This window comes from Corvus kubaryi, unplaced genomic scaffold (assembly GCF_017639235.1).
Source record: "Corvus kubaryi isolate FWS band 111438036 unplaced genomic scaffold, C.kubaryi_AGA036_p1.0 37382, whole genome shotgun sequence".
Classification (NCBI taxonomy): domain Eukaryota; kingdom Metazoa; phylum Chordata; class Aves; order Passeriformes; family Corvidae; genus Corvus; species Corvus kubaryi.
The window spans coordinates 3,354,386-3,376,237 of record NW_024581124.1 but is presented as its reverse complement, the minus strand read 5'-3'; the positions used below and the strand labels follow the sequence as shown (position 1 = coordinate 3,376,237).

General features: G+C 44.6%; 1 protein-coding gene across 2 annotated transcripts in view; it reads right to left on the bottom strand.

Annotated features, from left to right (window-relative positions):
• Positions 1–4,394: 4,394 nt before the first annotated feature.
• PITPNB (phosphatidylinositol transfer protein beta) overlaps positions 4,395–21,852 on the bottom strand; it is an 18,031-nt gene continuing 573 nt past the window's right edge. Inside the window, exons 2-12 of one of the 2 annotated variants that reach the window (XM_042034851.1) lie at positions 21,031–21,061; positions 20,020–20,165; positions 19,310–19,401; positions 19,176–19,183; positions 17,935–18,009; positions 16,712–16,795; positions 10,281–10,358; positions 9,691–9,801; positions 9,037–9,159; positions 5,899–5,983; positions 4,395–5,059 (exon numbers count right to left, since the gene is read on the bottom strand). In XM_042034851.1, coding sequence (XP_041890785.1) covers positions 5,936–5,983; positions 9,037–9,159; positions 9,691–9,801; positions 10,281–10,358; positions 16,712–16,795; positions 17,935–18,009; positions 19,176–19,183; positions 19,310–19,401; positions 20,020–20,165; positions 21,031–21,061 — 796 coding nt within the window. In that variant the 3' untranslated portion in view covers positions 4,395–5,059; positions 5,899–5,935. The remainder of the gene's footprint in view (positions 5,060–5,898; positions 5,984–9,036; positions 9,160–9,690; positions 9,802–10,280; positions 10,359–16,711; positions 16,796–17,934; positions 18,010–19,175; positions 19,184–19,309; positions 19,402–20,019; positions 20,166–21,030; positions 21,062–21,852) is intronic. The other variant, XM_042034850.1, reaches the window with a different exon arrangement.

The window sequence follows — 21,852 nt, the reverse complement described above, 5'->3', positions numbered from 1 at the left end:
TTAGATTCATGGGAGCACTCACCCTGGTGCTTCTTCTCATCCTGCCATCCCCTGGAATGCCACACGCCGCAGTCCTGTCCTCCCCTTGCCTCCCTGTCAGGACAGTGCTGAGCACAGCGGGGCCACTGGATGCGGGTTTGGAGGTCACTGGTTCACAGGATGTCACCCACTGGGCACCAGGTTGGCTTCTCCTGGAGAACCTCCCCCAGGGCTGCGTGTCCGAGCATCCCCCATGTTCCACTGTCCCCTGCTGACCGCTGCCATCCATCCCATTCCGGCCGCCAGGGCTGGGGGACACTCTGGTTCCCTGTGTACAGCCCCTGATCTCCTGGCTCTGCTGCAGAACACACTGCACATCCTGGGGTGACAAGGATGCTCTGTGGGGCCCAGAACTCAAAGCCACCAGGCAAGTAAAGCTGCTCCTGTGTTTATTATTTATCATGTTATTTCATAAGGCTTAACAGCACGACGTGTTCCCAGGCCACTGGTGAACCTTGGCTCACAGTCCTGACTTTTCCAATTTAAATCAAGTGCCCCTGCCCACACACTGCAGTGAAGAGGCATCCCAAGGCAGCAAGCACCACGTCCAGCAGCATAAATTCACCTGCCCCACTTAAGGAATTATTTGCTTTCCAGCAGGAATTACTCTGGCACTATTGCCTGCTCCCCACAGCTGCCCCTGCCCCTCGCCGACAGCCTCCCCCAAACCTCCCATCTCCCCGCCGGAGGCACAAAGGGTTAACGATCTCCTGCTGCCCATAACCATCGCTCCTCCACCATCACGGCCCCTCAGCATCTGTACAAAGGGCCTGATTTAATCCGGGTTGCAGACGACTCACATTGTACTCGCAGCCTCGGAGTGATGTCGGGTGATCAGGTTTCCAACTCATATCCAAGGCACAGCCCGAGCACTGAGCGGGAACAAAGGCACCTTTGTTACTGAAGAAAAAAATCCCCTGAAGATATTAGCAGTGCAGTAGAGTTCAAACTGTTAAATGATTCAAATATTATTTAATGAATACATTTGAAATGAGGTCTCACAACCCAGAACACTTTTTAGATCATCATTTACAAAGAGCCGCCTCTTCACTTACTTCTTTATGAAGTTGCTGCTTTCAGATTTCAATTATGGTCATTTTGCTTCCAGCCTTTTTCAGGGACTTCCCATGTTGGTGTAGCTCGGTTCTTTTTATGGTACAGTTTAGCCAGAGACTACTGGGTTTTTCAGAAGTGCTGCTAATCACATTCCCTTAATTTACCTTGGACCGTGTCTCTGTGTGAGAAACAAGGGAGACAGAGCCTTTTGCAAAAGGAGCAAGAGCACTAGGTGTTCTAGAGGGTGCTAAAGCCAAGCTTATAAAGCAGAAATTTGGTAAATTAGCGTATCAAGATTTTAGCTGGGATTGGAGAAGCTCTACAAAGTCCAGATTCAACAAATACCTCGAATTTCTAGTGTGTCTTGGATATGCAATTCTCAACCAGAAAGAATGCATAGGTTTTGAGAGAAAAATGAAAGAATAAAGGTAGATGGGGTTCAGGACAGAAACACATCTCCAACCTGAGGAAGAAAGTTTTAAAATTAAATTAGGGCTTACTGTGGTTATAGCAATGAGAAATCCAAGGCTCCTCTGAAGCATGGATGGCAGATACTGTCCCTAAAGGGTAACAGCAGCGCATCTGGGGCTGTGCTGGTGCCTGCTGAGAGGGTTTTAAAAAATACAGCATAACTTGCAAAAGTGGGGAAAGAGCACCAAAAGAGAGTGACTACAGGAACAATCATCAGAACAAGTACCAGCAGAAAAAGGCACAGGGCAGTGGCAGAAATACCTCCAGACTCTGTCATCAGGTGTGGTGCAAAGCAAACCACATCCCCTCACACCAGGCACCCTCCTGGCTCTACTGCCAGGACCTCAAATAGCCACTGAGGAGACAGGGACAGCAACACAGGATTTCACTTAAGTGACATTAAGGGTCCTCATGCAGGAAGCATTCCTCAGGTGGAAGCAGTTGAAAATCTGCCTCCAAAACCTGGGCTTGACACATTATCATTATAATCTTTAAAACTACTCTGCATGCCAGAACTTTGTGGTAGGGTTTGCACGCTGAATTCTGCCCACAGCAGGCAACAAGGAGAAGAGGAGGCTCCCAGGAATAAAATGTCTGCAGCCATCACTCTCTGGATAATCTCTGCTTCCCAACAATTATATGCTGTTGATTAAAATTCCTTTTCCATATCAATTCAAGCAAGTAGAAAGTCTTTCATTAAAAGTCACAAAACTTCGAAGAAAATCTTTTCCTGATGATTCTATTGAGACACAATTCAATGGAGAAGACTCTCAAATTGTATGAACTGAGTAAAAACCACAGCAACAGCCCCGTGCCTCAGACTTTGCCATAAAACCACGGCACTGCACTCCCAAGGATGTGATGTAGCTCCTAAACATGGCTGAGTCGAATGAGGCTTGGAAATGCAGAGTAAGTTGTCTTACGGGACATTTTCAGATTGCTCAGAGAGTATTTAGAAAGACCTGAGGGTGGAAGATCCCAAAAGAGCCAAAATCTCAGCAGATTTTTTTCCTGATGTTTCTCAGTCTACACGTAAAGGCAAAAGACAGAAATCATTCCCCTTTCTCTTCAGTGATTAAAAATCCTCCAGAAGAAAAAGCAAACTCTTACAAGTCCCCTTTAGAACACACTCGTGTGCAGCCAAGTGATGGATTTCAAAGGTTACTGCTGGAGTATGGCTCACAGCAGTCTATTGCAGTGAGTAACTATCACGTTTACATATCCATTATATCAAAACCACGTTACACTTCCACTGCTTCCTGTTGGTTTGCCATCTGGAAACTAAACAAGCTGGTAGTAAAGACAGAATTCAACTCTGCATTTACCAAAGGAGCTGTACAAGTCTCCATTTGCAGCAGATGATTGCACAACCTGAGCAGGCAGAACCCTGCCCCAGAGCCAGCACTGGGCCCACCCTGAGGGCAACTCATCCATCCAGGAATGGGATCAGCCAGGGAGGGATACCCAGATGCCCCTCAGCATCCCTGGCGCCCCGTGGGAGGCATCTCCCACCTGCAGCCCCCTCCTCCTGCCCTGCCCAGCCCAGCCCCTTACAGTGGGCAGCCACAGCACACGAGTCCTCCTGGCTCAGGAGCATCAAGGTTCCAGGTGCACGTGCTGCTCAGCCTGAAATCCCAAACCAAACCCAGCCCCAGAGCAGCCTTTGGGACCCCAAACACCAGCTCAGGAGCAAAATGTGAGTGCCTGAGATAAGAGACAGAGCTTTTTATGATCAAATTTATTTAATTATATTTCATTGCCTGCTTTACTGTCAGTCACACCAGAGACTGCCAAAGGAAACTAAACATTGTACATTCACTACAAGATTCTCTCAAATTTTCACAACTAGTCCAAATCCATGGAAGTCACAGGGCCCCTTTCCCTCTGTGTTACAACACATTAACAATGGCAGGACACAAACTCCAGCACGGAGGAGACCTGAGCCCTTGGGTTCCAGGAGTACTTCAATGACCTCTGTGTGCCTGCCACACCTCTGCCTTTACCAACCCAACCTCCTGGTGGTACAGGACAAATAACCACTCAACTGCTAACCCAGTGAGGAAACAAAACACATTACTGGTGGGAGGCTGGAGGGTGGGCAGGTGCAATGCACAGGTGAGGCACCAGAGCCAGGCAGGGGTGGCAGTGCCAGCATGCACAGCACCAGGACAACATGCACAGCACACCCGGCCCACGCTGCCAGTGCAGGAATGTTTTGTCACTGATGGTAACAGAAATCAGATCCCTCCTGGGAACTCAGGCAAGGCTTGCCCTGCCAAGGGTGCTGGGAGGAAACCAGGCATTAATAGATCTTTATCTAACTAGTGCTTTTAAAATACTTTCTCTTTGATCTAACAAGCTTTAGGATAATATCCCCCTGTTATGTGCTCTGAATAGTTCCTTAAACATGCTGAAGACCTTTTCCCTATGGAGTTTCCTACAGGAGGCATTTGTTATCCCAGGGGCCCTTGCACATCAGCCCCTCACAGACAGCAGGGAAACATGTCAGGGGCTACAACTGAAACTGTCATCATAACTGAAAGTCTACATTTCCCAAAGTGTATTCCCAACATGAAAACAGCTAAAATCACAATTATATTCCATTGCTCTGTGTAAAATCCAGACCGCTTGCATGGGTTCTAAAGAGAAGCTCTGGAAAACAGCCACTGCACTGGCAGGAGTATTCCTGGAGGGAAGGGCTGTCCCTGTCCTCACTGCCCAGCCTAAGATAGACTGGAAAATGCTCTACAGGTACTGTCAGTGTATTTGTCTAAAAAGCAGCTTCTGGAAAATTTCAAGTTGCAAATTACTTCATAAATCACAAGCCATTTTTCCTTTATCTTGCCAATTTTAATGAAGAAAAACGTTAGCATTTCAATGTACAAAAGTCCAATAAAACATGATTTTTTTCTTTTAAATCAGTGAGTGGGTAAAGTTTGGGTTAAACTTACTCAACAGCAAAAGTCTTCTAATTTCCACTAATAGAATTTTTTTTTCTGATTTGACTAGAGGATAATGACAATCCAGAAATAAATAGCTATAAATACATTCATTGTTCCTATTCCAAAAACTCATCACATAGGGAGACATAAAACTGAAATTAACTTGTTTGAGTGTCCCTTTACAATGAGAGATGGGCGAGTTAGAGCAGAGTGACTTGGACAGGAGAGAAAACAAGTAGGGCAGAAATTGGTCCAGTATTGACATTCATGAACATACCAGTTAGCAAAATTCATCCTTTAAATGACACTACTCAGTTGATTTTTTTTATTTGCTTGGGGTATACATAATGAAAGCAGTTTCCTTGGAATCTTTGCTAGGACAGGTATAGCACCCAGAGACACTGTAACCACCCCTTCTGTCTGCATGTGTGTGTGTGTAGTTATATACAGTCATGCACCCACACACACATCCAAGATCCGGCATCGGCGTCCATCCGTCGTCACTCGTCATTGGCAGCACTTGTTCCTCTCACTTGGCCTTGGTTACGCAGCTGTGGAGAGAGGAAGGGCAATTTCTGCATTAGCAGCTTCTTCAGACAGAGCTCCAAACAGGCTGGGAGATTATCTCCAGGGAAAAGCAGGACAGGGACTCAGAACACCACCGGGACTGAGAGTCACACCAAAGCAATGCCGGCTCCTGAGGGAATCTCAGTGGCAGCTGTCCTTGCGTAGGACCTGCCCCCAGGGGTGGGAGCAGCTCCCTTCACTGGGGAGCCCACACAGATCAGTGGGAAGTGGCACCCTGGGGCTGGGATGTTACAGCAGTCCCTGTGAGGAACAGCAGCACCAAAGTGCTGGGCACAAGCACCAAGAGCCTGTAACTCCTGGAGAATCTGCTCCCGCAGTAAGGGCTCCAACACAGTTTAGTGCCTGTAAAGACCAGGTGGAACTGGATTTCAAGAACTGAAGGTGGAAGGTGACGCTCCACAGTCTCCCTAAGTGACATGGACCAAGTCTACAGATCGCTTTGCCACTGCGTGTGCAGCAGAGCGATGCTGACGCGTCTGACTGGAGTCCAGAAGGGCTGGGCACCAGGGCTCAGTGCCATCGCCACGACAGCAGCACATCCCACACCTCGGGTGTCTGTGCTGGGGAAGCATCAGGCACCAGCAGGAATTCTGCCCCCGGCCCAAGCACCTGCATCAGTGCCCACCTGGTGTGCCCTGGGCACCATGGGTCAGTCCCACCTGCTGATCGCCACACCACTACCGAGCAGGAGGAAGGTAAGGCCCACATGGGTTATGTGGACATTAAGATGATTTCTGCTAGCAATTCCCATCCAAAAGAACATTAATCCCTCTTCTCCTTTTCCATCCAGCAGTTGACTTACACAGCTCGCTTTGCCTCAGAACCTACAGAGAACTCCTCTAGACGTCCGCAGCCAAAGTGCCTCGAACGGAACCCTTCTTACGCATCTGAAGTGAAATAAAAGGTGAGCTCCACACACAGAACCTGCCGCGCTAGAACCGTGTTAGTATGAGAGAAGGAATGACCTACAGGGCCAGGAACTGCTTCTCCCTAGCCAGGGCCAGGACCAGCTAAAGCTCAGGGGGTTTGGACATGGCATGGCATTTCTTTTTGGCAAGGAGACCTGGGAACTGGAGAGTAGCTGTAAAAAATGCTGCTTGGATTTCTACCAAGGCCACGATGCTCCAGCATGGAATCACTGCTCAGGATACCCAGTGTGGCATCTCTACCCTCACACAGGCATTAGAGAGGTTGGTCACAGGGCTTTGGCTGGACCAGATGTTTTCCTACTCTGCACTGATGAGCTGATGCATGTTTCATGGAGCAGAGGTGCTTCTCATCTCCAGCAGCCAGAGACAGAACCCACCAAGTGAAACATAAACAGTGAGAAAAAGATGGACTGGGATAGAGGAACTCTGGAAGAACACTGATGAGGATTCAGAGAGTAACAGAAAGTAAAAAAGCAGAGATCCTGACTATAAAAATCGACTGAAGATGAAGCACAGGAGCAACAAAAGAACTGGAATGTGCACAGAATCCAGAGAAGGATCAGCTCAGAGCAGAAGGAAGAAAGGGTGTTCATGAGAAGGGGAAGAGTACCAGGACACTGTGTGGGAAAGAACATGCACTGCCAGCCCTGCTTTGTGCCTGGTTTAGCTCTCAGCATCACAGAACTGCCTAGTGCAGCCCTGTCCATCCCTGACCACTCTGCAGGGACAGGAGCATGGATGTTACCTGTGTCACACTGAGCACCTCATCCCTGAGCACTCACTTCCCAGAGGTCCTGGCCATAAAACACACTTTGTGGTGTACTGGGGATGTAATGGCAGTTACTGGTGAGCACAATGGATGGAGTAGTTGAATATGAAACAAGATGACAAATTACTTTGGATAAAACCAGCATTCATATTATTTGGCAGTGACATTTTTGCCCTTAGGTTGTTCTCCAATAACGCACTGAACCCATTGATATTACATCATTTACAGGTGTTTGTAGATACCCCTCTTGCAACAATTGAAAAAACCCCAAGATAGTAGGTCCCCACTCCTCTCACATTTCACAGTATCCACAGAAATCTGGGTTAGTGTAACATCAATACATTTATCTTGTGGAAAAAAAAAAAAACAAAACCAAAACAACCCAACTTTTTCAACAATACACAAATTCCTGACACTAACATCTTGCACAACAAGCTATTTGCAAAAAACTGTTTGCCTTTGCAAAATGAGAAAATATTAAGTAAATACGTTTGATGTTTAAGAATGAGGATAAATGCTACACCCAGAGACATGTGAGCTGGGTTTGGCTTAAGGTAAGAACTAAAAGAGCAGCAAATATTTTGGAAAAAAAAATATTGAAAAGGAGCTACTTACCAGTGAGAAATGTGAAACAAAACATCCACAGTCCACAGAGACACAAAGGGACAATTTCATCAGGCACACAGGTGTGTCAGGTTCTGCTGCCTCTCTCCAGCACACCTCTGGTGTGCAGTCCTCACTGCCACTACCCTTGCTCAGGGAAACTGGATAAAGTCTGTTTCAGTCCAAATGAAGAACTATGAATGTGCAAAAGGGAACCCTTCTGGCAAAAATCAGTCTACAGAGGACAGCTGCTACGCTTCCTCCTTCACAGACACCTGGCAACAGGTGGCTCTAGGAACAGGATTAGGCATAAATCAGAATTCAAGAAGAAACCCCCGTGATTTGAGAGAACACCTGCCAAAAATCCCCAAATGCCCATGAGAGAGCACAAGGTCTGCAAGAGTGAGTGAACACCAACCTCATCCAAAGCACATTCTGAGGCTGCTGACCCAAACCCTTCAGCTTACGGGAAAAGAACATTTGGTGCTACCAGCTCAGCACAGGACCATGAAGAAACACTTCTTCCAAACCCAGGAAACATCCCTACACAACACAGGCTGTTCCACAGCTTGGAAAGTCCCTGGAGGGCACAAGTGGGAAGGGAGGAGCTGCAGCTGGTTTGGTACCAACAGCAAAGATGCACCAGGCACAGACCACGGAATGTGTCACAGGGCCCCTGTCCACAGCTGGTCTGAAGCCTCGGGCAACCAGGTTAGAGGTGTCTGGAATGAGTCAAAGCATACAAACAGCAAGTTGTAGCTGAAGATACTTTGTGTCTTGGAAGAACCAAGACACTGGAACTGTCTGGGTAACCTGACTGGGTTTAGGGCATGAAGCAATTGTCAAAATGGGAAGGAAATACAACTGCAAATCCACAAACTGCAAAAAACCTGCACAATGCCAGCAGGATTTAACATGGGAAAGGTTCATGCCAAAGGTCATGTTCTGGAAAGACTCTACAGAAGACAGCTTCTTTCCCAGCCTGTGGTGGTCCTCTACCTCTGAATGGAAAGAGCAGTGACAGTGCCCTGTGTCTGAGCTTTGTCCCAGACATCAGCCCACGACACGTCAGGCCACACAGATTTGGTCCTCACAGCCACTAAAGCAGGAAAACTGACATGATCTCAGTTGATTTTACTGACTTTCTCTTTGGAAGTAAAACTTTGGTTTGGTGTGCTAATCAGAAGTGGAACAGCTGACACGTGACACAAACTTGCTTGAAAACATGTTTGAAGAGAAAAAGTAACCAGATCTAGTGATGACTAGAAATGAAACAAAGCAAGACACGTGATGGAACAGGACAGTGACAGCTTTGAGCTCCAACCAAGTGACAAAAAAGCCCTGAATGGGACTTTGTGCAATGGGTGTGGTGCCATAAACACAGAGGCAGTCAGGGCAGACATCCTGCATTTAATGACATCAGAGCTACCTACCTTACAGCCACTTGCAGCTTGACAGCACAGAATGCAGGAGCTTGAAGCACATGGGGCTGCACTCAGGGGGCCACAACGCTCATCAGCAGTTGCTCAAACACACACACACACAGGGATGGACACCACACAACCTGCCTCAGTTTCTGAACAGCTAAATCTGCAGGTAGAAGCACACACACCTGAGCCTTAACAAAAAGCGTTCTTACCGCTTCCAGCTCCTTCTGGGTTTCATCCTCCATTCTCCTAATGTCCTCCATAGTCAGCTCAATCCACTTGTCAATCCAACAGAACAGCTGGCGATGGAAGTTGGTAAATATCCTTTTTTCTTGCTTTAAGAAGATAAACAAGCATTAGATCATAGGTAGGACTTGTTAAAGGCTGGAAAGTGATAGCAGCTGCTCAGTTTGAAGAGTTAAAAATCTTCAGGTGAGTGCTGCTTCACACTGCTACAGGTTCAGCCCCTGCCCCACCCCTGGATCCAATTTAAATTCACCCCATTTCTCAAATGCTTTAACATGGAAAAAAAATGAACAAACACCACTATCAAAAAAGAGTTTCAAGAAAGCTCAGCCATTCACATTACTTGAAAATGATGAAGAACATTGTTAAAATCTGTTCCAGCTCCAAGGTGGCAGCAGTCAAACCAGAACAGCCAATTCCTGAACACTGTGCTTTTTTTTTGGTAGAGAATTGTTCTGGTACTACCAGTGAAGCCCCACTTGAAGCAAACCAAGACATAAATGGTTTGACTGGCTGAGGAAATGGACAGGAATTGCCTGGCCGTGAGCAACAGGAAACTGCACTGCTGTTCCTGCTCAACCCCCCACATCAACACAGCCCCACAAGGCAGAAGTACTCACCTTTTGTATAAAGTTTTCGACTTTGTTCTGCAGTCCCCACCACTTAAATTTGATGGTCACCAATTTGTAAGCACACATTTTGGGACACTCCTCATCGGTTGCTAGCTCCTTCTGTTTGGGGTAATAGAAAAGAAGTTTTAATACTTTAAAAGTTTAATTATTAGAAATTATAATTCTAATTAGTGTTTTAGGATGATAAATAATATCACTAATTTGCAGTAAAACAATTCAATTTAACTATGTTGTTATGATAATAAAATAGAATTCTAAGTATTATTACAGAAAAACAACATTCTAATCAGTAACTTGGGGCTGTTGCTGAAAGACTCCCTGTGATTCACTTCCAGGGGCTGCTCAGTTCCTGTGGGGATCTCTGGTGTGGCACACACAGCCCATTCCCTCCTGGGATAGATTCTGGTTGGCACAGGGTACTGGCAAGCTTTGCACAGCTGTTGGGGTGCCACACAGGGGATGTGGTGGGCCACAGGAAATTTGTTCCTCATTTGAGTTGAGCCAAGTTCTGAAGGAACCATGAACTTCATTCTTCACTGATAAAGACTTCATCAGGCTGTAACAACAGTTCCTAGTACCTTCCAGTTTGGCCCCAGAGGTCCTCTCTTCGTCTTAACTGACTGGAATAATGCAGGATCTTCATCAGCTTTGTAGTCCTGTAATATAAAACACTCTGAGAGTCAGAAAACATCACCAGATTCAATCTCCCACTGTGTTAAGCTTCTGCTCATGGCTGCCAAACCAATTCCTTGAGTGCTGTGGAGCAGGATGGGTGCAGCAGAGCTGCCAGGCTGACTCCACGGCTCCATCACACCTGCTTCCAACACCACAGCTCTCCAGGGCTGCTCCAGGCCAGAGCTGCCCTGTGCTGTGCACACTGTGACATCTGCACTGTCCCACCGGGTCTGTGACCCCTGAGGGGAGGAGAAGGCAGTAATTCAGCAACCAGAGTCTAATGCTTTTCAGGCTGCAACACATGTCCACTGCTGGGGAGGCAGAACAGCAGGGAAAGAGGCAGAACACGAGGGAAGAAGGCAGAAGCAACTCCCTCACACAATGAGAAACTCTGAGATCCCAGCCTGAATGAGGGGCAGAGCCCACACAGCACTGCCTCACTGTGGACAGCTCTGCTCACCCCCTGTGTATGGGGGGAAAGCCAATGGGTACAGAGCTGAAAGGGACAAATGCTTCCAACAGATGGATTTACTTAATTTACTGATGAGGGGCATGAAAATGGTTATTTGATAAAGATGCTGCCATGGAAACTAGGAAAGGATTAAAAATTCTGGGCTCAGTGAAAACAAGTAAGGTTTATAGTGTAGATGAAAAAGCTTTATGCAAGATTACCATTACACCCTCACAACCCAACTGTAACAATTTAAGTTGCTTCAAAGCAGAACAAATGCTTGGTAGGTATTACAGAAAAGCCCAAGAAATTTTAGCAAAGTTTAAAGTCTCATTTTTAAATAAAGTTACAGTGAGGACAAAATCTGCAGAACATGGAGTGAAAGAAACCCTCCAAAAGAAGCAGCTCCTGGCTGCTCAAGACCACATCAATTTTCAGCTCCATATTCTTCCATCAGCACAGAAAAACAAAGGCTACTTCTAGACTAAATTCTGAATCCACAGAGAAAAGCTACACATACTAACAGCTAATGCTTCCACAGACATTCTGACATTTACAAAAACCTACTGCAAGCCAAATGGAGCTGAAAAATCTGGGAAGTCCTCTCAGAGGAATCTGATTTCACTTACAGAACATCAGCTGTCACACTTTCTTCTCCCCAGTTTTCTCTCATTGCTCCCAGTTCTTTTAACATACCTACCTACACTGTATATTAAAACAGACTGAAGAAACCCTAATTTATCTAGGAAGCACTACTAGGTGTTCAGACAAACTTCCATATTGAGGACTCAAACATATATTTTAGGAATTGAGCAGATATTTCCTAGAAGCAGCCAAGTGAGTAAAGACATTTCAATCCCATTGCTAATCAGTGTTTTATGAGCTTCCACAAATCAGGAGTCTCCTCTAGTTCTCCCTCTAAGCTGAAACAACATTCTAGTTTGAAGAACCCTCACAAGAGTCAGCCAGTCTCAGCAGGGGCTGCCATGGTGCTCCACAACCCTTCACCTGCCTCAGAGGACAGCCCAAAGAATCAGCACGAGCACTGCACAGAAACACTTAAACATTTAAAGTTTTGAATTATTATAACTGCAGAAAGACTACAAGCCCTATTTGTCACCTGAATTTTAGTAAAACCCACTTATTTATGATTGCACTGTAATAAAGCACATGTCCTTTCCACAGACATCCCAAAGAGCAAATACATAGCAGAACACAATATTCAGGCCTGACTCACTTCCCAGTGCACTAAGCACAGCACTGAGCCAGAGCCACTGGCTGTGTCTGAGACCGACTGCTCCGGGAACCCTGTGGGGAGCGAGGGAGCCACAGAGCTCACAGGGCTGGCCACCAGCTGCAGACTTCTCATCTCACAAGCTATTTCCAAATACTGTGGGAGAGGACAGCTGCAGCCCACTGGAATCCTCAGATTCTGCATTGTCCTGGCGGCTCAATGTGATACGCTTCTTAAAAATTATTTTTTAACAATCCTTGCGTGGAAAAAAAAAAAAGTAATCTTCTTTACATTTAAATCACCTTTAAGATACCTATGCAAATGCTGCAGCAGAATGTTTTTACAGAAATATATTGAATGTTTTAAATTACTGATCATGACTGCCTTCTAAAAATTTCACTCAAGCACTGGATGGAAGACATGGAAGTGGATCAGGCTACAGCAATGGATAAACAATTTTGCTCTATGTCACTAATTGCTGGCAGAACTGCTGCTGGTTTGGGGCAGCCCTGTGCCAAACAGAAACACAAGAATCCCACATCTTAGTGCCACTTGCAAACAAAACCAGGTACTGCATTGAGACAACCCCGAATTTATTTTCACTGTGTGAACATCCTGCCAAGGCAGAGCTCACACTGTGGTGGTGTGGGGCATGAGGCATTTCAACTCAGCTACATGTGCAGCCTTGGTCTGCCTGGTTTATGGAGGGGAATGATTTGTCTGGATACCCCAGGGACACTCAAGTCCACGTGATGCTGTAACCTGTCATCCTACCTCCCACTGCACAGGGACACTGGTAAAAACCAACTGCGCTCTTGCATTTAGGACCCACATACAAATAACCACAGCTGGAAACACTGGGGAAGAAAATGTTATCTATGAGTAAAACGTAGGAGTGAAAACAGAAATTCCAAGAAAATAGATGAGTCATGGTAACGTTTTCTATGCTCGAGGCAGAAGCTTTGAACCAAGACCTTTTAGAACTCAGTTAACCCAAATCTTGTTAAGGACAGGGAAAACCCTTTATAGACTAAAGCCTAGATGGACAGGAGAGCATTGTAGGAACTCTTCTCTACACACAGATCCTACCAGCATGCAGGGAAGACGACTGGACTAGAGCCAAAGTACAAATAAACAACAGTTCTTTGCAGAGTTTAAGGAAAATATCTGTGCAGCAAGAGCTTAACTCCTGACAACAACAAGTCCTTCTTAGGAAGAAAAACAGGCAGCTGCTGGAGCAAATATTACAGCTCAAACCCCTGAAGCCCTCTGGAAAGGCAGACAGGCAAACATCTGCCGGCAGCAGCATAACAAGACAGAGGAGCAAAACTATTTCAAAGAAATACACAAATATCATTTCACAGGCAGTTTCTGCTCAAATTCTCAATATAACAGGCATGACAGCAATCATCTATTATAAAGAATGATTAAGAGAGACCATGAACCACATACAGCAAAAGTAATATCACAACAAACCCAGAACCTGGGCACTTCTTTTTCATTCTCCTGTCTCATTCTCAGTCTTTAGACATGCTCAGTGTAGTAGTAACAGTGCTCCTGAGAACTCATGGTTCACTATCAAGTAGTATAATTATCTAAGTCTGATGCCTGATCTGCAAATCCATGAAAATGGAACTGGACATGGAGTGGCATCACACTAACTAGATAGGTGGACACAAATTCTGACTTTCCAGCTCAATACTGCATTAGTGTTTTAAACAAGAGAACGTACATACTACTGGTGTTATTGACCAAAAACTCACATACAGTTCCTGTGGAAGGAAACACCTACCAGCACTTCCCTCCAACATCATCCACAGCTCTGTGAGTGCTCATTCACAGCACAACAGATGATCAAAATCAGGTTTATCCAAGTATGTCATATTCCCAACTCAGTGCATGACTCCCATGGCTTATAACTGAAACAGTCACCAGCACTACTGTACACTGCACTGACACGCAGCCCTGTGTTTTAGGTAGGTTTAGCTAAATGGCTTTTAATAAAAAATGTCTTGCAATCACTCCCATCTCCTGAAGAGTCCTGCAGCTACAGCACAGCTATCAGGGGAGCCATTGCCTGAAATCACCTTTAAAAGAATGCCAAGGTTCAAATGAGAAATGAAATCAGCCTGGTTATCACGGACACACATCATGGTGCCGTGCCCTGAACGAGAAGTTAAAGGTCTCCAGGAAGGAGGCTGGAAGAGATGAATATTTATAAACACCCAGGACAGGATGCAAAAGCCTGACTTAGGGATAGAAAACAAAAAGAGGGGCAAAAAACTAAAAGCACATCGTATTTATACACAGATAGGCTGTTCAATGGGATGTCATTGCACAATGATTCCAAGGTTCAGCACTAATAACGTGGAGCTGTTTAGCTGCCTATCATGTGATAAATTAAGTCTGAAATGGGACAGATCCACCTATCAAGCTCTTTCACTTGAGAATATTTTAACACTTCCTTGCAGACTACAGAAGAGCATTTCCTATATTCCAATATATTTCCTTAAACTGTAGAACAAGGGTTAGCACACAGAAATCCAAACTCTTAAGGCATGTGTAATCTGATTTGTACAAAATCGTAAATTTAGAACTTTCTTTCAAGCAATATAATAAAGATCCACTACGACCTAAACAAAACATTTAATGTCTTCATTAAATACAAAAATAGCTATAAACCTACTTTCAATTTGTTTTCACTACACTCTACTTTTCTACAAATTGTTTCCAAAAACCACAGCCTCTTCTGATGTTAATTGAGTGTTCATTTTTGCTTACACTTTAAAAAGTCTTTCTCTCCTGGGAAGTCACTTCTATATAAAAACAACACAGAGTGACACAGTCTGCATGCTGGAGATGATTAAAAGGCAGCAGGGTTAAATGTATATCTCAAGAAAGTCACAGATGTCACCCACATTATTTCTACACATACTTAAATGAGCATGAGCCAGCACATGCATGCCATTAGTAGCTTAAAGAAATTGGTATTTTCATATTTATCCTGATTGTAGCTCTGAAACAAGTTAACTGCTGCACCACAGGAGGGTGGACAAGGTTCATTCACAGAACAAAAGGATACATCCTGAATACATGAAAACTTTTTCAACATTGCTGGATTTTATACATAAATAGTTCTGTTCTATAGTTTATACATATACATAGTTCTATTCTTTCAGTTCTACTGTTACCCAAGGTCATACATTTCAGCTGCTTTTCCAGGTAGAACTATGTTTGAGAAGATAAATGTACAAATAAAACTTTCCTTTGGCAACACTGACTATTCTTTTTCCCTAAAAAATAGAGCAGACAAAAAAAACCCACCCAGCCACTTAGAATGATAATTCTCAAACAAATATCGTAACAAAAAAAACACCCAAAAAACCATACAAAGCACATGATTTCAGACCTCACCCCACAGAGTGAACTGGTTATTGCTTGAATATCACAGAACAAAGATGCAGAAACTGCAGGAAAAGAACATCTGGACAAATAGAACACAGGAAAAACAGATGATGCTTTTTAGGGGACATTTACTTTCCAAGACCAGCAGCCTTCTCTGAAGGCACGAAGCCAGCACATCAGTCTTGGCAATTTTGTTATGATGTAGCTGAACTTCCAAAAAAAAAAAAAAAAAATTCAAGTTCCATTACCTAAACTTGATGAAGATATCAGCATAAATATAAAGGCTCTCCTGAAGTCTTTAGAACTGAAGAGAGAAAAGATAAAGGCCAGAAAATGCAGACTTTTATAACAGAAGAGACTCCAAGTGTGGGTGCCAGAGAATTCCTGATGTCTAATCCCAGAAGGAGAAAAGAGGTAAACAGCCAGGTATGAATCTGCAGGGAACTCGGAGTTACCAGTGTCTGCTAAGAGTTTAAGCACAAAGCCAGGCTTTGGTTAATGAGTTAGGACTCTGCAAAACTGAGTTGCTGCGAGATAAAAAGGAAATAAAAACTTGAATCACATGGTGAAAATTAATCCCAAGTATTCCTACACAAGAATGGGCTATACTGTGAGTTTGAATCTGAAAATATCTGCTCAAAATATTTGCGAAAAGTGGAAATGGTGCTAGAAGTTAATAAAAAGGAAACAGAAATGCAGAAACATTAGAAGAGACTTAAGACTCTTGATGAGACCACTCTGCACTCAGTTTTGATACTCTGTAGGTCAAATACACAAAAGAAAAAAAAGAGGATAATGTACTGAAAATAGTTCCAAGGAAGTCCTCTCCCCAGAATGGAGGATATCCAAGTATCTACTTTCAAAAAATAACACTTAAATAGTATAAAGAGCCTCTCCTTGCACACAACCACAACAGTCAAATCACACTTATTGTGCAAACACAGTCTCCATATTAGAGCCTACCATCTCCCTACTGTCCAAAAAATACTGCACATCCAACAGTCCAGCTGTTACAATTTAACAAACCAGACAACAGCCCCAGCAGATCCAGGTGTGCAGAAAAAATCAGCAGTAAAAACAAAGAAGTAACGCAGGCACATAAATGAATGATTCTGTTCAAGACACTTTTCATGTCTCTGTTGGGTGAAATCCACACCATTTTAGATTATTCACTATCAACACACAGCTCAAGTGGAATCAGCTGCATGCTACATCCCAATCCCAGTAGCTGAACATTTACTTACTCCTGGTTCTACTTGAGTTCTATCTGCAATGTCAATATGGACAACCTCAACACTCTTCCATGTGTTTGGATCTAAATTGTGAACCTGCAAAAAAACAAAAAGAAATTATTCCCATGCTGGGAATCACCATGTATGTGCCAGGAGTTTTTCAGGATGCTGTAAAGGCAGCATTCTCCAAACCTACCCTTTCTTCCTCTGCCTCTCTCAAAGAGAATGATCTCCACAATTACAGTTTAATTCACTCGCTAATCAATTTTAAACCAGCACAAAGCCTTCACTTCTTGTGCATTCAGGAAACCTGGATTTAAGATTAAGCTGTATTCATCTGTCACATTTGTTAGCGCTAATGAAATCAAGCTCTGATTAGAACCATTACCCGTTCCACAATCTGCAGGAACTTCTTGAGCTAGAAAGAAGTTGCATAAATTCCAATTGCAAATATGCAGATTCCAATAACCTGAAGGATCTCATAGGCTCCCTGAATCATAGGACTGCCTTGAAGGTGGACCAGGTGTAGTCTGAGGGCGTATCAAGGTCTGAGGACAGAATCAGCTCCACACCTGTGGTCTGTCCAGCACACCTAAACTCAGTTACAGCCAGCAGAGCTGTCCAAGGAACAATCCCCCTCTGTGCAGCACACCGAGGGCTACAGCTTGCCCAGGCACTGGAAAAAGACTGACAACTAGTCCTCTCTGGATGGTTTATCAATGTTTGTCACTACAGATCAAAATTTTCCTGAAGTGACACGTGAACCAAACTGACTGTCTGGGGAGGAAAACAAGAATGTTGCCAGTTGGGACAATTTATAGAGGCAGCTTCAACACATAACTGCAGAGTGTACACAGATCAACCCCAATGGTCTTGTGAAACCTGTTGTAAAACCTGCTTTCAAATAAACTTGTCAGGCTAACTATCAGTAGCACATCTAAGGTAAAAGAACATGAAACAAAAAAAAGGATTTGTTGAAAAGTTACTTAAATATTTGAATGAGAATCAAGCATCTGTATTGACCTCTAAACATACAAACCAAACCCCTTCTCCTGTCCCTGGACCTCCTTAGATGAGACAGCTTGACCTGAAAAATGCTTTTCCTGCTTTACTCGCTGGTCAGGCATTGAGATGCCTGATTTTGCAGTAATTATCCAACATTACCAGGTATAAAATACTTTATCTGGACTAATTGTACAATTGCATTAAGGTTTGGTATCCAAACCCCAACTCACATTCTCTGTTGTTCCCAAATCTGGTTTATGCCAGGTCTCAATTTTTATGAAGAAGTCATCTTTCATGTATTCATTCTGTAAGAATTAAAAGCAAAAAGCACAAGTCTGATTACACCTCTCTGCTCTAAGTTTAGATAAATGGTATCTACATACAAGCCCCTACTAATCTCCAACTAGCAACACAATCTACTTAAATTACCAGAGAAACAGCCCCCTTACCTACACACAGAAATAGGTATATGATAATCTTAAACTAGAGCAGTGAGTACTAAATTAAAACCAGTCATGTTTAAGAAATCCAGCTCTACTCTGACAACTTTTTGGCAAACACCTGTCGGCAGCTCACAAACACCAGGTAGAAATCCAGCTCTGCCATTTGCTGTCCTGCTTCCTCAACCCTGAAGTTCTTTACCTCTATATTCAATGAATTTTCAAATTATTAATCCTGCAGTTAGATGTTACTGTACAGCACAATTACAATCATAAAGCTGGATCATAATGGTCCAGCTGCCACCAAATTGTTCATCTAAAGACAATGACAGAGCCCTGCTGATTCCAGAAGTCAGAGGGCACACACCTGTGAGCACAGGTATCACGATGAGTCAAGCTCAACAGTTCAAACTCACTTGCTACTCCTTGTGTCACATCCACCTAGTAACAATCTAAACCATGTTTGCAAGTGAGCAGATAAAGCAGTTTAACATTTAACTTAGAAGTTTTCATTAAACAGGTCACCAAAACATGTAAAATGGCATTCTTAATGATGTGCCTGCCAGGCATCTTAAAAAAACAAACCCAAATCCTGAGCTGTGCTGATCCATTTAAATTTCCAGTTACCCCCTTTTAACTGAGGCAGGAATTCACTTGACAGCAGTGGCATTTCAGACAGGTAGGGACTGATTCCATTTCACTGCTCTTCCTGCATTCAGGAGTGTAGAAGCCTCTGATACGTTGCTTTTCCCCTCCCACTTTTTTTAGCATTATATCTTACCAGGATAGACATTATGCATCTGTAATGGTAATTAAAGGCATAAAAGAAATGAAAATGAAATCTTTTCTCTGACAAATTACAGTTCTAATTATAGCCACATGCAGACAAATAAAGTAACAGGGAGCTCTACACCAGGAGTCCTAGCAAGGCCCATATGAAAGGCTGGAGCCAGGCAATTGTAGTGGTAGTAACAGACAAAACAGATCTCAAAAAACCCCAATATACAACTGGTAGGATTTCAAATACTCACTGTCACAACTGGTGTCGTCAGAAACACGTGCAATGAAAAGGAAAAGAAAACACAGAGCATTATTAGATACAATTGTTTCTGAAAGGTCTCACACATAACACCACCAACAACAGAACACACATGGGGAGACTCACTTGTTCTACAGTAGGGATACGCATTCCAGGCCTTCTCATGGAACACCAGGGAGCCTTCTGGAGCAATCATCCTTACAAACCCAGGGACTTTACTGGGAAAACAAACATGGACAACGTGTTTAAAGTTCTGCCAGCTGAAATTCCTCATTGGTTTCTTCCACTCCAATATGAAAGGCACATTCTAACCAAGCATTTGAGGGGTTATGATGTACGTTGTCACCTGCAGTGAAATACAGAGGAACTTCAAAAACCTTCCTGATCACAACATAATTAAGAAAATAAAGGGAAAGGTAATAATGAGGCAATTGTGAGTGAGCTGTGTGATCACGATGAAAGCTGTGCTATCCTTCCTCTTGCAAAGCAGTAAAGACACCTGCTGAGGAAGAGCAATGCGCAGAGCTCTCACCTCCAGCTCCCTGGCAAGCAGCTCCTGACCTGCAGCAGGAACCTTATGTCTCACTCATTTCTGACTCCAGTCTAGAGCAAGCAAACACAATTTGTCCCAGACAAATATCCCACATATTTAAAATCCACCGCATTTCACATTTTCCCACTCACCAGAGCACTCATGCACAATTCAGCAAATTACAAAGTGGCAGGAAAACACAGGCAAGTGTCCCAGAATAGCAAACAATGCAAGGCTACCTTCACCTTTAAACATTTCTTGGTCAATATCAAGGGATTACAACGTGCATCAAGGCTCTTCTCACCTCTTTAAATGATAGATTTTGTGAGTATATTGTCCCTTCTCGCCATCCTTTTCATAAGGCTCATTTTTTAAGACCTGAATTCCTTCCCCACCTCCTGTTTCGTTTTTGCTGGCTTCTGCCACAGAATAAAGCTGCCCAACTTGATACTGAAAAGGGAAGAGAAGTCAAATGTCAGCACCAAAGTTGGCCAAAACTTCTAACACATAAAAAAAATTAGCTGCTTCCTGTGAAAATTGGGTAGTACAAAAAAGATCATCAACAAAGTAAAATACACCATATAAAAGATATTTAGTAAACTCTGACAACTTTTTGGCAAACACCTCTCTGCAGCTCACAAACACCAGGTCTGCACCCAGGGTGTTCCACAACAACCCAACACTTTGGTGCACACCATAATTGTTATGCTTCATTTTTCCTATCCTAAGAGCAAAGTGTATTTGTCGCTCTCTGCCGCATCAAGAAATATCAATTTCGAGTTTACAGATTTTGAGATGACCGATTTCCAGCTCTGAGCCTTCCCAGTTCACACTTTCAACCAACTAAATACTGCCCTTCCAGGCCCCAGGAAATGCACACTGCAGAGCAAGTGTAATGTTTCCCTCAGAAGTACGTTCGACGCCCTGTCGTGACAGACATCCTATCACGACTCTCGTTTAAATGTACCTCGGTGCCATCTGAATTGCTGGCTTCAGATCTGGGAAGACAATTCCTACACCTGTGGCTTCAGGAAAAGGCTTGGAGTCCCTCAGTGCCAGATCAGCAGTAATGTGCTGCCCCAGGGCACCACTGCACTGCTGGCAGTGGAGGGCTCAGAACACCGCAGGGCTCTGTGCTGCATTTGCTTCCTTGGGAATTCCTTGACCAGAGCAGGGCTCACACCTGTGTCACTGGTCTCTGTCAGGCAGGGTAGCCACAGCACAGGGAACGTTTGGACCCAGGCTGGTCAGATTTCTGACACAAAATCCCCTCCCACCCCTCAGCCTGAATAAAGCAGGGAGGATCAGGACGTACCTCTTGCACTGAGCAAGGTAAAACCACTCGGCTGAAAGAGGAAAAGAGAAAATTCAATAAAATTAATCATTAGACTTCACTTGCAGATAACAGATATAACACAGATGTTCAAGAAAGAAGTGTCAAAAGGAGCCAATTCGAGTCTTCTCTTCAGAAATCTCTGTGACAGGGAGGCTTTGGATAAAATGCAGCAAACCCAAGTGAAATTCAATGCCAGACACACTACAAAACGAAAAACAAGGAGTGGAAGATGGTAGAAGCTGCACAAAAGAGCCAGGAAATCTGGGTTCTACTTCCAGCTCTGTCACAATAACTTTGTGTTATGCTAAATCTGTTTATAAACTTTTGAACCTACACATGACCTTTACTGCCAGTGAGGCTACAGTTACAGGACTCTGCAGTCATTAGCAGCCAAAAGGTGGGACTGAGAAACAAACCAGCTTGTAGTTTGCGGCAGGAGCCCCCACGGGAAAGATCTACCCAGCGGCGGGGAGCTCCCGGTGTCACCAGAACAGGGAACCGGGAGCGGGGAAGGGCTCCGGCCCCACTCCGGGGCTGTCGCCACTGCCACCCGAGCTGCTTTCTAAGAAAAACGGGGAGGAATCTCCCGTGACCCGTGCGCTCCGCAGGGACCCGCGGGATGGAGTTCGAGGAGCTGCCGCTGCGGGGCCGCGGCTCTCCCGCTCCGGGCAGGGACCGCCCGGCACCGCTCGGGCCGCGTCCCCGCGCTGTCGAACGGCCCTTCCCGTGACGGCGGCCCCGGCGCACGGAGGAGCGGGGCGGCCCCGCGCCCCGGAGGGAGCGGCCACCCCGGGGCCCCCC